Here is a 16069-nt window from a genome sequence, read left to right as displayed (position 1 = left end):
CAGTGTTAAAGACTGCGATGGAGCTCCGTATGCCATGACAAACTGGCTGACACTGACGGCGGCGGTGCACAAATGCTGCGCAGCTAGCGCCATTCGACGGCCAACACCGGGTTCCTGGTGTGTCCGCTGTGCCGTGCGTGTGATCCTTGCTTGTACAGCCCTCTCGCAGTGTCCGGAGCAAGTATGGTGGGTCTGACACACCGGTGTCAATGTGTTCTTTTTTCCATTTCCAGAAGTGTACCTGTAGTTACAATTACGAAAATGAAGTTTAACAAATAATCACGGCTACTGACAATCCCTAGCCTGGTAACGGAGAATCTCGAAAGATGTAAGAAACGAACTATAAAATCGTGATTTGTTTCCATTCGCGCGAGTAACTGAAATTGTAAAAGTCCAAGCATGTAACTCTGATTTTACAGCTATTTCCACAGCAAATAGCTCGTAACTGAGCGATTACTTTGAAAAACTAAGGAGAAACAAGTACTAATTTCTAAATTTGTTTGCAGCTTTACAGTGACCGGTCATTCAACCATCCCCTTCACAACGCGGTGCTGTACCACAGAATGGCAGGTCACAAGAACATCTTCGTGTACAGCTTCGAGTACAGAGGCATGTACAGCTACTCTAGCCTCTTCGCAAACACCACAAAGGACTACGGTAAGCAATGTAGCCGGCTTCTTAATTATCTTTTAAGTGAAAGCCTGTGTTGCCTCATTTCCTTGTGCTCTTGGAAATAACCGGTTTAGCGTTCTTACGATTATATCGAGTGCAAAATTACATTCTACTGTCGAATGCCGTGCTAAAGGTGCGTTGTCCAACGTGCGACACACCAGCGACGAAATGGGCTGCCTACTCGCGTATGCGCAGCTTGAGTTTGGGCTGCGACGCGCGGCTGTTGCGGACGTTCACAACACTGCACCTGTGCTGCAACGGAAGCTGTGGAGTCAGGTGTTTTACCTAGTATTGTCGCGTGATGTGTACCCACAGAAAGTAGTACTCTGTGAACTAGTCTGTCAGCATCGGTGTCTTTAGGTTTAAAGCATCATAAATAGAAGGGCTCTTTGTTCCAGCGCCGTCACAGTTTGAAAACTGCCATTTGGTCGAAAATTTCTTAGCTTGTTCCAAAAGTTTCTGTTCAAGGAAATGGGATATACGTAGGGGACAGTTTGTAGACAATTTCAGGCAGTATTTCTTCCACACTTCTGCTGACGTATTCTGTCGTGATTCAGAAGGAAAACACTAGAGATAGGTACGAATCTTCGGTTGCAAAAGCCTAAAAAAATAAGCTATTACGCTTTTATTTTTAGTAAGTCTATATTTCACGGCATTTTGGGCAATATTTTTAGAACATATGGAGAAATACAAGAGGAAGAATACTTGGAACAGGATCAAATGTCTTAACAAAACCAAGGAAATGGGTTGTATATGATCATTAGGTTTCCGGGTATAGTTCAAATTTATTGATTTTAAGCAAACTACTTTCATCTGCCAGTAGTTTCTGCTTCTTTGCCTTTGGAAAAAATAAATTTCGACTGTTAAAGCGCTTGCAGGAAATTTATGGACAGGCCTAAATGTCGATGAATCCTCGTGTGTCCATAAAGTAACAGTATTTCAGTCAGTGTTATTAGAAGTCTTAATTACGCGTTTTCAGTTAAATTCCTCTGCTGTAGTTCTAGTACTTTGGGAGATGGAAGGTTTTCAGTTTTATAAATAGAGCTATAAAATCCCGTTTTTCTGACTAAAATGTTCCCTTTCTCGAAAGCTACTGCTTCTACAGCAATGAAATTTTGACTGCTGTTTCTTTGGAGCATAGGAATAGTACAATTAACACCTCATTTCGTCGTCTCTGAAACAAACTTTTTGCACAATAAATTCTGTGGCAGAATTAGTGAGTTTCGTTCTGTGATAATTCGTGTTTGGCAACAGTCAACTCATTTTGACTGCGGATCTATTACAAACAAGACACGAAGAAATCAAATGCGTGGTCAGTGTTCGTCTGAGTGTTGTTAATCGGTAGTTATCGCGGAACAAAACTGACCACTTTTATCAGCGAATTTACTAGAGAAGTATAATCTTGTTTGAGAGGTAAACAAACCATTTTAGTCGGAAAAACGGGATTCTCTTAATTCTGTTTACAAAACGGAGACGCATTAAACCTCGAAAAGTATTAGAGCAAGAGCAGTGAAATTTTAATTATACATTCGTAATTCATATCTCTAATAACATAATGTAAAACATTGACTGAAATGTTGTTAGTTATGGGTCACACGTGAATTCAATGAAATTTAAGTGAGTCCCTAAACTATCTGCAAGCACTGTATTGATAAATTTCACGAATTAAAGCACTAAATATTTTGTTGCAAATATGTCTTCAATATTTGACTCTTTCAGTCGGAAGACAAGACCGACAGTGTTGGTTCAAACGTTGTGATTGATATCAGTTCCAGAAGTTGTATCCATATCACTTAACCTGGGAGAGCCTGAGATGAGACAGAGATAAAAGTGTCACTAAATGTTTCAGATGGCCATACTACTTCCTTGCAGGTAAACGAAGGTCCTGATCGCAGTGGCACAAATTTACACAGGAGGAAGAAGACGAGCGTTGAGGGCAAGATGCACATCTCCTTCTCGAAAATAAAAAAGGCAGACTGAAGGGGAGAAAGCACCCGCAGAATTCAAAATAAAATACCTAGAGACACCTACGAAGGAATATATGCTCTTTAAGGCTATTCGTAGATGATACCAGTGATGCAGTTGTCTATACCAAATTAGCAACGCCACAAGATAGTAAAAATTTGCAGAACGACCTGCAGAGAGTTGATGTATGGTGCAGACACTGGCAGTTGACCCTGGACGTAAATAAATGTAACATATTGCGCATACATAGGAAAAGAAATCCACTACTGTACAGCTACACTATTGATGAAAAGCAGCTGGAGACAGTGTCTGCCGTAAAATATCTAGGCTTAACTATCCAGAGCGACCTTAAGTGGGATGACCATCTAAAACCGATAGTGAGTAAAGCAGACGCCAGACTCAGATTAATCGAAAGCATCTTAAGGTAATGTAACTCATCCACGAAAGAAGTGGCTTATAAGCCTCTTGTTCGCCCGAGTTTTGAGTATTGTTCATCTATCTGGGATCCCTATGACGTAGGACTGATAGAGGAGATAAAGGAGACCCAACGAAGAGCGGCGCGTGTCGTCACGGGATCGTTTAGCTGGCGAGAGAGCTTTACGGAGATGCTAAAACAAACTCCACTGCCCGCAGCTCGTGGTCGTGCGGTAGCGTTCTCGCTTCCCGCGCCCGGGTTCGATTCCCGGCGGGGTCAGGGATTTTCTCTGTCTCGTGATGACTGGGTGTTGTGTGCTGTCCTTAGGTTAGTTAGGTTTAAGAAGTTCTAGGCGACGGACGACCATAGATGTTAATTCCCATAGTGCTCAGAGCCATGTGAACCATTTTTGAACCAAACTCCATTGGCAGACGTTACAAGAGAAGCGTTGTGCATCACAGAGACATTTACTATTGAAGTTTCGGATCAGCACTTTTCAGGAGGAGTCGGACGACATATTACTTCCCCTCACATACATCTCGCGTATCGACCACGAGGAGAAAAGGCGATAAATTAGAGCTAATACAGAGGCTTACCAACAATGATTCTTCCCACGCACTATTAGCGAGTGGAACTGGATTGGAGGGATCAGATAGTGGTACAGAAAGTACCCTCCGACATACACTATTAGGTGGCTTGCGGAGTATGATGTAGATGTAGATATAAATTTGTTTCAATTGATCATTGGTATGGCTATGAGGACACCCCACTCCACTATTTCAGTTGAGTCAAAAAAGCATATGGAATTTAGGAATTAAATGATGGATAAAAATGACAAGTTTAAGATTGTGTCAGAACAGACTGATATTATTTGAAACTGGCGATCTTAGGGGCATGATGTACTTAATTTTAATATTAAGCAAAAGTCCTGTTTAATTTTTTACTTCGTTTTGTATATTTCTTAAAAACAGCTTGTCATTGTAATGAACACAAGTTCTCTCTCTCTTCGTTGCTGTAAGCCTGTAGGTGGTGGGAGAGTAAATAACGACTTTTATCACTGTGATTCAGTACTCTGCAAAAGCTGTTGTATTGTATGTTAACTGGGGACTTAGAAACGGAGAGGCTCCGTCTCCGCCGCAACCGCAGTCCACTTCACCCCTTCACCCCTCCACCGCCCCACACCGAACCCAGGGTTATTGTGCGGTTCGGCCCCCCGTTGGATACCGCCCCCCCCCCCCCCCCTCCAGGGAACGTCTCACACCGGATGAATGTAACCCCTATGTTTGCATGGTAGAGTAATGGTAGTGTACGCATACGTGGAGAACTTGTTTGCGCAGCAATCGCCGACATAGTGTAGCTGAGGCGGAATAAGAGAACCAGCCCGCATTGGGCGCGGCAGATGGAAAACCGCCTAAAAACCATGCACAGACTGGCCGGATCACCGGACCTCGACAGAAGTCCGCCGGGTGGATTCGTGCTGGGGACCAGGCGCGCCTTCCCACTCCGGAAGGCGTGCCTTAGACCGCTCCGCTAACCGGGAGGGCCGCAAAAGATATTACCTAAATAATATGCAGGAGTGTTAAGGATAAAGTAGGACAATATGCGTTCTTGTACTTAAACATATATACCGCCAAAAACATTACAGCTAAAATAGTGAAACATGAGACTATTATGTACAGCATAATGCCTGATATTCTGTGCAATTTGTGTCTGAAAATACGCATCGACATATATTTTATAAGGATTTTAATTTTTATCATTGTTTCTATAATGTACCTTTTCTCGTAAACTAATCGAGCAATAAAACTGGAATTTCACAGTTCACATCTAGAGGCTAATAGAACGTGTGGAACAAATTTTAAGGTCATAGTTGCTTTGAAATAAATTTTTCAGTTGTGTGTTACCTGGGACTGCTCTATTTTTCTCAAATTTTAATAGAGAACTTTTCTCAGAGAAAAGATAACGGAAAGATGGTGAACAGAATTATTCAGTAAGTAATTCTTAACACCCGCTCCAAATTTCAGGATGTTAGCTTTTATAGTTCCTTAGGAAAGGTACATTATAGCTCAAAAAAGTCAGTTTATGGCAATTAGCATTTAAAGTTTTTATTTCAATTTTTGACAATATTGCTGTACCTCTAGTGACAATGCTGTTCGTATCCAAAATCTTTATTCTCTTCCTCGTCTCTCCGGAGTAATCTCTTCCTCTGCCTCCTTTGCCTAGCCAAAATTTGCATTTTTTCTTCTGCTTCCTGAGCTTTGTCCAATTGCACTTCATTGATGCTTTTATCTTCATTGTAAATGCACCTGGATGGATGGCTAGTTTCTGCAGCCTCTTAATCCTACCTACATTTCCACTATTGAACACTAGACAGGCATCACATGCAGCTATCTTCATAACAACTGAGGATACAAATACTGTTTTTGGACAGTGCATCCATATAAGGTAATTGTAGCTCTTATATGTATTCTGTGTTTTCCCGTGTACACTTTTTTTCAGCAGTTCAGCATTGGCTAGGTACCTGAAAGTTAATTTTATGACATCTCAAACAGCAAGTGACAGACCATGTTTGTGGGTGTGTGGCTTTCCACTGACTGCTGCCTGAAGATATTTGCACTATGATAAGTCACAACGGGAATGTTGACGATTATCATCTGTGGAAAGTTCGTGAAAGAATATTGCCCACATAGCTTGCTGTGTTGTTTTCATACTATGTAAGTTATCCCTGATAGCTTTTCCATTAAATATTTGTAAAGTGTGAATTTCCTCGTCTGTCAGTCTCTTCGCACCTCCCAGTGGCTTTCCATCTTCTAATTTCTTGCCTTTCATTTCTTTCTTCACTCTGAGAAGTCTACCTCCCATTCGCTTTTGAACATTCCCCACACATTCCAGTTTTTCAATTTTAGTATGTGAGCCATCAGTAATGCTCTCTAAAACCTTCTTAAAAGCCCTGGAATCTTCATCATCTAGATACTTAACATACCTAACATCATATTGTTGAACTGATCTTTGGAATATTAGTTTCATCCTAGCTGCTTCCATCAAACTACTTGACCCCTGGTAATTCTTGCTGCACACTTTCTTGTGTTCTTGCTGCCACTTTTCTTCTTTACTGCCATCATTGTTCTTCCTTGTGACACGATGAGACCAATATTTGCTTCATTACTTGGAAGTCTCAGATTTTCCCTGTATCCACGCTAATGACAGATGATACACCACGAAGTGATGTATCGCCCTCTTCATCCAGGTTCCATCATAGGAGACACATAAATATGTGTCCACTACATAGTGTCCTTCTTCCCCTTCATTGTTGGTATCTACACCTTCCTCAACAGCTGCTTTGATGTCCTCCTCGCACTCAACTCCAAGAGCATTGAGGAGTGTTCTGTTGTAATCACTGAATCTAGTCACTGGAGGCATGTTCATAAAGTCACAAAAGAAATTTGTGCCTTCTCTCCCTACACCTAAGCATCTCATGGCGTAAGGCAATCTTGTATTCGCCTCATACATCTTCCCATAGAGAGCAGATGTCTTGAATTGAACATCATATTTACAAACTTTACACAAAACATGTGTATTACTTACAATGCCAATTCTGTCACTGTCATTATACAGCCCAAGACCTTTTGAACCGCAGTTACCACATGCACATGAAACATTAATAACATGGGCAAGTATTTCTAAGTCAATTAACCAAAACCACTGGAAAACTCGTCTTTGACACTGTACACAGCATCATCAATTCCTTCACTAATTTTCTTCTTCGATGAACTCACTGACTTTGTTGAAAATTGTTCTTCACACTTATTAGCAGCAACTGTAACAGTGTTATTTAAATTTCCTGTACCTTTTACATGTGAAATTCGAAATTTTCTTACTTTTTTGAATATATGTCCTCTGTTGCGTCCCATTTCGAGCAAAACAGATTGATATACGCATAACTAAAAACTGAAATAAGTTTTAGCGTGTACTATTCGCAAAGCCACATTGTAAACAAAGGAAAAAGCAACGAGAATCTTTCTCACAGCCTTCTAGACTCCTCTGCAGTTCGTTTCGATTGTGTGAACAAAAAATTAGCGCACAAAAAATTTCTAGCGTAGAGAACGTGTGTATCACAGCATAGAAAGAGGGGCCGTAGCAGGCGCAGATGCCCAATCAAACTTTTATAAAATACATTTCTAGCCAGAGTTCGATTATGAAAGTTTGCAATGTTATCCTTAAAGAATCAATTTAATAAATTATACGATAAAAAATCGAATTTTTCCGCAATTTTTCCCTACATGTGCTCTTAATAAGTAGCTATATTCCAAACATTTCACTGTCTTCACCGTAAGGGGGATATGTGGCAGCATGTAGCTGGAAGGGGTTCACTACGTTTCATATCAACTCAGTGATGTGCACTCCCCCCCGTATACTGCGCGAACCACTATAACGTGCACGACAAGAGCACTTCGTACCGATATTTTTCGTTCATTTTTTTCTTCATCCTGCGTATTCAGCGAGGAAGAAGAGACTGTGTATATACTTCCTTACAGTCACTAATCCCTCTTAGTTTATTCTTATGATGTGTTAGATACAAAGTGGAGGCAGTGTTTCATTTTACAGTCTCCCTGAATACTGACGTTCTAAAGTTATAAAAACAATTTCAGCTGAATACAGAGATGAAGGTTTAGTACTCTGAAATACGTCCCTGAATTGGGAAGGATTCTCACATGTTACAGGTATTGCAGGTACTATTTTGTATTGAGAACGAATCTTAACACACAATACCTAGGTTTGGTCTCAAATGTTTGGGCTGAAAGAAAACCAACGGCGTTTCTTCTAAACAGTGTGGTCTCCATGATACTCTCATAGAGACTGGACCAGCAGTTTAAAGTTCTAACAGCATGTTGCTGCACTCCTACGATTCCTCTCTTAATCCCACCTGGTGAGGAATGTGAGCTCTATAGCAGTAATCAATAACAGGTCAAAAAGAGAGATGTATGCTATTTATTTGCAGAAGCGCTACAGTTTCTCAGAACTCTCTCGGTAAGTCGATATTGATTACGTGAGCTAACAGTAACTGATCTCATGTCTCTCCCATCGAAATGTCACTTGTCCTATACTGGAATCCAAGAACGTATATAAAGCACTACAACATCCATTTGTTGCATTGTCGCTTGCCACAACTCTCAATAAACTTTTCTAAAGGGCTCTGTAGCAACACACACAAAGACCGTAGAAGCCGTAACATTTTACAACTTTTGATACTCCTGTAGAGTCGTAGTTTCACATATGATTAGCTTGTCGTATTCGTCAAGAGAGTTCCCATTTTCGCCCTCGAAAATATAATGAAATGCAACAGTGCAGAAAATTTCTGAGTATTATGTTTCCAGAGTCCATCATGAGCTTACAATTCTTTTCTTAATGAGATTTTCACTCTGCAGCGGAGTGTGCGCTGATATGAAACTTTCTGGCAGATTAAAACTGTGTGTCGGACCGGGTCTCGAACTCGGGATCTTTGCCTTTCGCGGTTAAGTGCTCTTCCCACTAAACTATCCAAGTACGATACACGATCCGTTGTCACAGCTTTAATTCCGCCACTTACATAGTTCATTGAACGTCGGTGGAGTAGGCCTGTAGCTTAGGTGCCACTTCTGAGCTCCTTCAACGATCTTTTGTTATATTTAACTCGTTTTCTTGTGCATGAACACTATAGATACTTGAGAAATCTAAAATCGCTCTATGCATTAAATTGCACTTCAAATTGTAGTTCTGACTAGATAATCTAATTTACAGATATATAGACGCTAATGGCATTCCATATGCAATAGCTTCATCCGTAGTAAATCACTGCAATGTTGAGTCGACTTGAGAAGTGGGTTTTTACCTTACTTTCTCGACAATTTACTTTCATGAAGCATCTGAATTAATAAGTAAACTAAAAAGGAGGGTCCCTGACGTGGACTCAAAAAAGGAAGTCTGTAGTTGAACGTCCTATCGAGGATGAGAGGTGTTACAGATGATAGAACCTCAGATTTGACAAGAATAGGGAAGGAAATGGACCACGTCCTTTCCAAGGGAACCATTTTGACATTCACTTTAAAGCGATTTACGGTAACTGCCAAAATCAACTCTGGTTGGCCGGAAACGGCGTGAACCAATTCCTCTGAATGCGAGCCCAGTGCCTTAACTTCAGGGCTACCACTCCGGTGGTCTAATATGGGAAGCATGACATTTTTTGTGGGCTGTCACGTTACATACGCATGTGTAACGCAATTTCATGTATTTCGTTAATTGACTTAAAATTTGCGGTCACACAGTCTTGTATTTTGAAACTGCGCATCTGCATAAGGTTTCATCTCCCTACTGACAAAAATCAAATGGCTCTGAGCACTATGGGACTCAACTTCTAAGGTCATCAGTCGCCTGGAACTCAGAACTACTTAAACCTAACTAACCTAAGGACATCACACACGTCCATGCCAGTGGCAGGATTCGAACCAGTGGCCGTAGCGGTCGCGCGGTTCCAGACTGTAGCGCCTATAACCGCTCGGCCACCTCGGCCGGCGACAAAATTCAAGGCCGAGCTTAAATTACCTATAGATAACGAATGTTGATACCGTACAGTGGAATTTACCAGTTAGTAACTGAGACAATAGCTCCGTTTCAAGTAAAGTAACTGGAAAAATAAGTGAAGTACCCAGAAATGGAGGACGAAATGAAACAACACTTTATGGGTTGAGAGTGTGTGTGACTACAAAACCGAGTCAAATTTACAAAGAACTTGGCAGTACGAGCCCAGTCGATGTATGGCGCTGCATGCCCTCTAGCACGGATGCACGCACTGTTTCGGTTGTGAAAGCTGTTGTATCCTGTCCTGAGGCAAGCCGGCGCACGGCTGTTGTAACCGGGCCTCGATAGCCTCGATAGCCTCGATACTGGCTCACTAATAGAGTTGACATCCGTGCTGGTCCCACATGTTTCGTCAGGGACAGGTCTGGGTGTCTTGTTCGCCGCTCGAGTACCTCAACGTCGCACGGGCAGTTCATGGGGACAGCTGCCACGTGTGGATGATCACAATCCTGTTAAAAAAGGGCGCCACGGTACTGTCGCATGAGAGATAACGTGTGACGGGGCAGGATGTCCGCGACGTGCTGTCGTGTCGTCAGAGTTGCCTCAAACACTTTCGGCCGTGACCTGAAATAATACGCGATGATGGATCAGGACACCGTGATGGCAGGAGCAGCTCAACTGTGCTTCTCCAAAACACTGGAAGAATGTGACCTCTGTCCTGGTTGCCGCCATGCTCCTTGACGATGGTCGTGTGGGTCATCTGGCACAACTACGTTTCTCCGCTGAATGCGAATCCGTTCATCAGCAGTCAGTGCTTCCCAGTCATGTCACCATTCCAAATGTACACAAAGAGAAGAGTATTTTGCGATGTGGTTATTATGGAAAACTACATTATCTACGATGTTATTTCACTATCCATGGATTTTTTCGATGAAAGATTGCAATTTTTAAGGGCTATCGATAGTATTTGAAACGAGAAATGCTATGAGCTTTGGAACAACAGAAGTGGAGACATTACACGTTTATTTTGCACTAAGAACGTGGTTTTTCATAAGCTACTGACGTTACTTTTCCTCAGTTCCTCAATAAACTTAATAAACCGGTTTTTCAGAATTATTTTGCGACACCATCTGGACAATATGTTAATGAGGTGAGACTGTGTAAACGCCGCTGTGTTTTGGAAGAAGAAACAAATTTTTACATGGCAGCCAGAGAAATCTGTTGGTTTTACTCAAAATTCGCCACTCATGATACTTCCCTGGAAGTTACAAATGTTTAAAAAGCCAGGCGAAAATAAATCGCTGCATTTTTGGCGAAATTCGGTTTAGATTCTAACCAAAGATGATGTGAAAGATATTTCTTAAAGCTCACTATGCAAGTGTGGGCGCGAAGGGACCCGGCATAATATTTACCGAGAGTGTAGGCTTCAGTTTAGAACGACCTTCCCCTCCAGCGCTCGGCATTTCCCCTACAGCACTTGCCTGTAACCACCACCACTACCACTCTCCCCATGAGTTCATCAGGCAGCCACAGTATCCTGTGTGCACTGTACCCCAGGGACTTCCTGCAACAATCTGTTTCATCACCAGTTTTGCTCGCCATATCGCAGTATTGTCATATACTGCTGCCACATTGCTGCAAAGTCGACAATGGTTGCTGGAGAGCGTGAGAGTGCAATACTCGTTAACCACCTAGTCCTGTGTGCTGACAACGCTATATCTCATGAGGTCGGATGTCCTGTCCGCATCAACATTAGCTGCCTCGCCCTGTGAGAGAATGGCCTCAGTATCTTGTGTTGCACTTGCTGTATACCCGTGTTTCGCTTCAATTCTTGTACAAATTGTCAAGCTTTGGCAGTAAGTTCTCATCACTGCGCATATTACCTACTGCTCTTTTTGTTAGAATGAGCAGTCTGCAACCACTGATTCTATCGATCCTTCACTATTACGAAGTACACCAATACGTTTTCCCCTGGTAGCTGAGTGGTTAGCCGGTACGGTAGCTCAGTGTGTTCGTTTAGAGGGTTAGCAGCCCTCTGTAATAAAAAAACTGAGCTAATCGATCAACAACGAATTTCAACAGATGTCTTATGACGTCCGCCCCGAGCAGATGCAACGAACAAAAGCGAACAAAATGAGTTAAAAAAAAAAGTGGTCAATGCGACAGAATGTCAATCCTAAGGGCGTGGATTCGATTCCCAGTTGGGTCAGAGATTTTTTTGCGCTCAGGGACTGGGTGTTATGTTGACCTAATCATCATCATTTCATCCCCATCGACTCTCAAGTCGCCGAAGTGGCGTCAAATCGAAAGACTTGTACCCGACAAACGGTCTACCTGACGGGAGGCCATAGTCGCATGACGTTTACTCCAATACGAAACAGGAACTCGACATGGTTAGAGGTAGCCAGATGCACTGCATCCGACTTATCAGTCTATTTGGCCATGTTAGTATTTCATACACCAGCTATGTTGTTTGCAGCCAGACACGTGAAGTGACTACCGCACGCTATGTGAGTGCATCAGATGCTCAGTGCGCATGCACCCCAGTACCTCGCATCAAATATTAAGTACCTATCGCCTCGTTATAATCGAGACAGAAGGGTTTACTTATCTTGTACCCTAAAATAAAACAAAAATATTCACAAACTCTTGGTCTGCTGCTCCTGCTCGCCTATGGAACAAGCTACTTTGCGCCCCGTTGCTTATAAGAAGCTGAGACACTTCCTTCTGTCATCCTAATCACTTTTGTGAGAAATGAATGGACAGACCAATTTCCCTCTGTCAAAAAGTCAGCAATTTTTCCAGACATGCTTGTCTCTCTTTTCATTTTTCACTTTTCCCCTATCTTCCTTAATGGTATTGAATCATCTTTCTCGCTCTTCCACCTCTTTTCTCTCCCCCAGAGCTCATAGTTTAAAATTTAAATCATTTTGCTTTTTATTTGTTTTATCTTTGTACTTTCTCCTGAAATAACGTAAACTGGATCTTTATTGTGCACTATTTGTAAATGTTGCATTCGATATTAGATGTATCTTATAAGTCGCTCATGGAAATGAATGTAATGCGAAATATGTAGAAAGCCCAGTCAGATGTCAGTGGGGGTGATATGGCCCTAATCACGTCATGTCTAGTGAATAAATAAATATTCAACATGATGAGTGGCGTGAAAAATTTAAGAGGTGCGCAGAACTGGAAACGATCGATTTCCATTTCTCAGCAATAAGATTACTGCAAGCGAAAATATAACTTTCAAATGAAGTCCACGATATGTTTATTGTTAAGTAATTCCGTTGCTAATTATACAACTTGGCGCTCGAAAAACCGGCCCCGAGTAATGCACTGCTCATTGTCGCCTGCCAATTGTCCTCTATTTATTTTATTTTATTTTAAATTTTATGGGACTTAACTGCTAAGGTCATCGGTCCCTAAGTTTACACACTACTTAATCTAAATTATCCTAAGGACAAACACACACACACCCATGCCCGAGGGAGGACTCGAACCTCCGCCGGGACCAGCCGCACAGTCCATGACTGCAGCGCCGTAGACCACTCGGCTAATCCCGCGCGGCTGTCCTCTATTGTTTCGAAGATGAACGTAGGTATGCTGTCTTCCAACAGGATGATGCGACCTGTCGCACTTCACGCGAGTCAGTCTCACGAATTCATGAAATGTTCACAAAAGGAAGGACTCTCAGCAAAGAATTGCGGCCGCCGCTTTCGCCGGACCTAACTGCTTGTGTCTTTTATTGGTGGGGCAGTCTAAAGGAAAAAGTCTATGCAAATAACCTAGCAACGTTAAAAGAGTTGAACGACAACAATCACAATGAAGTTTTGAGAACTGATCTGGAAGAGTTGCGCAAAGTGTATATTAATATGTCAGGATGTGCGCAAAAGTGCACTGAAGCACGAGGAGGTCATTTTCAGCACCTTATATACTGAAGCGCCAAAGAAACTTGTAAAGGCATGCGCATTTAGATACAGAGATATGAAAACCGGCAGAATACGGTACTGCGGTCGGCAACGCCTTTGTAAGACTATAAGCGTCTGGCACAGTTGTTATATCGGTTACTGCTGCCACAATAGCAGGTTATCAACATTTAATTTAGTTTGAATGTGGTGTTACGGTCGGCGCATGAGCGATGGGACAGCATCTCCGATGAAGTGGGAATTTTCCCAAACGACCATCACAGGAGTGTACTGTGAATATCAGGAGTCCGGTAAAACATCAAATCTCCAACGTCGCTGCGGCCGGAAAAAGATCGTGCAAGAATGGCTGCAGATTTCAGTGCTGGGCCATCAACAAAGTGTCAGCGTGCAAACCATTCAACGAAACATCATCAATATGGGCTTTCGGAGCCGAAGGCCCAATCGCGTACCCTTGATGACTGCTCGACACAATATTTTACGCCTCGCCTGGGCCGTCAACACCGATGTTAGACTATTGATGACTGGAAACATGTGGCCTGGTCGGACGAGTCTCGTTTCGTGTTGTATCGAGCGGGGGGACTGTTCAAGCTGGTGGAGGCTGTAATTTTGTGAGGCGTGTGCAGTTGGAGGGACATGGGCCCCCCCGATACGTCTAGATACGACTCTGACAGGTGACACGTGCGTAAGCATCCTGTCTAATCACCTGCATTCATTCTTGTCCATTATGCATTCCGACGGACTTGGGTTATTCCAGCAGGATAATACGACACCCTTGACGCCCAGAATTGCCACAGAGTGTGTAATGGTACTTGAATTACGCAACCATTACGGCACCTCAACTCAACCTCTCGATACCAGCAATATTCTACTGTGTTTCTGTAAAGTAGTTGATATATTTCTGAGACAACATTCAGATATGATTTCATTAATATAGAAATACTATGATACATCGATATGTTTATGTTGCAATGATATTATTCTTATGTGTATTCTTTCTTTTGTCACTATGATCTTTGACGTACTTCTAACTCTGATTTTTTGGGCGCGTAAGCGATTATTACTATGTTGTTAGAGAGTCGGACCTTGAGAAAGTGAAGTTTTGGACGTCATCTTGGAAAGACGCATAACGTAGTCAGCTTATAAAATGTGAACTTTAACAGTGAGGAAGATGTTTTCAAGTATGTTTTGCATTGTGAAGTGATGTTTTGTTTGTTACGTGATATTGCAATAAAAGCAATTAAAAGGAAGTGTAATTTAAATTCGGATTGCTGATTATTTTTTTTACATCACTATTATGCAAACTTTGAAAGGTTTAATCTTCAAGAATGGTTTGTGAAGCGCATCTACAAAACTTTTGAATATAGCAGAATAAAACCTAGGCCTTTTTGCATCCGAGCTTGGAATCATCACCACCTAGATTTTCGACCATTGAGCCATGATTTTACAGCGAGACCAGCGTGGGAAACACGAAAAGATGAGTGCCTAGCTTATTCATTATTACATGAAATGACTTTATTAACTGTGCTCTAATGACACCAGCCACATAATAACTTTGTTGTTGCCCGAAAATGCAGTATTTAGCAGCGTGAGCAACACCACAATCATTATTAAATTTTGACCTTTGTTGTGGTAGGGTTGTTAGAAGTGGCTCCAGGAACACTCTTCTGAGTTTAAACACTTCCACTGACCATCAAAGTCCCCAGACATGAATATGATTGAGCATATCTGGGGTGCCTTGCAACGTGCTGTTCAGAAGAGATCTCCACCCCCTTAGTACTCTTACGGATTTATGGACAGCCCTGCAGGATTCGTGGTGTCAGTTCCCTCCAGCTCTACTTCAGACATTATTCGAGCCCATGTCAAGTCGTGTTGCGGCACTTCTGCGTGCTCTCGGTGGCCCCAAACGATATTAAGCAGGTGTACCAATTTATTTGGCTCTTCAGTGTATAACGTAATAGACAAGATCAATCCCCTATATGTAGACTTCTGCATCAACTATTGTTTGTTATGTCTCTGTCATCTTATTGTTACATGTTTATATGTTTGTGTTGTATCTGCTTATGGCGGACAACGATTCGTGCGTAATTGGCGAACAGTCTGCACTCACAAGGGAACCTCCCCATCGGACCCCCCTCAGATTTAGTTATAAGTTGGCACAGTGGATAGGCCTTGAAAAACTGAACACAGATCAATCGAGAAAACAGGAAGAAGTTGTGTGGAACTATGAAAAAAATAAGCAAAATATACAAACTGAGTAGTCCATACGCAAGATATGCAACATCAAGAATAGTGCGAGCTCAGGAGCGCCGTGTTCCCGTGGTTAGCGTGAGCAGCTGCAGAACGAGAGATCCTTGGTTCAAGTCTTCCCTCGAGCGAAAAGTTTAATTTTTTATTTTCAGACAATTATTATCTGTCCGTCCGTCCTTCCGATGCGAGGTAAAAAGATATGTTTTGACAGAGCACAGGGGCCGGCCGTGGTGGCCAAGCGGTTAAAGGCGCTACAGTCTGGAACCGCGCGGCCGCTATGGTTGCA

The 16069-nt window shown here is 42.3% G+C and overlaps 1 protein-coding gene across 2 annotated transcripts in view; it reads left to right on the top strand.

Annotated features, from left to right (window-relative positions):
• LOC124622583 (juvenile hormone esterase-like) overlaps nucleotides 1–16069 on the top strand; it is a 167295-nt gene that overhangs the window by 133154 nt on the left and 18072 nt on the right. For both annotated transcript variants that reach the window (XM_047148331.1, XM_047148330.1), the window contains exon 9: nucleotides 507–657. In XM_047148331.1, coding sequence (XP_047004287.1) covers nucleotides 507–657 — 151 coding nt within the window. The remainder of the gene's footprint in view (nucleotides 1–506; nucleotides 658–16069) is intronic.

The sequence above is a fragment of the Schistocerca americana genome, chromosome 7, assembly GCF_021461395.2.
Source record: "Schistocerca americana isolate TAMUIC-IGC-003095 chromosome 7, iqSchAmer2.1, whole genome shotgun sequence".
In the NCBI taxonomy this organism is placed as follows: Eukaryota; Metazoa; Arthropoda; class Insecta; order Orthoptera; family Acrididae; genus Schistocerca; species Schistocerca americana.
Note: the sequence above shows the minus strand (reverse complement) of the source record. Positions and strands in the feature narration are given on the sequence as shown.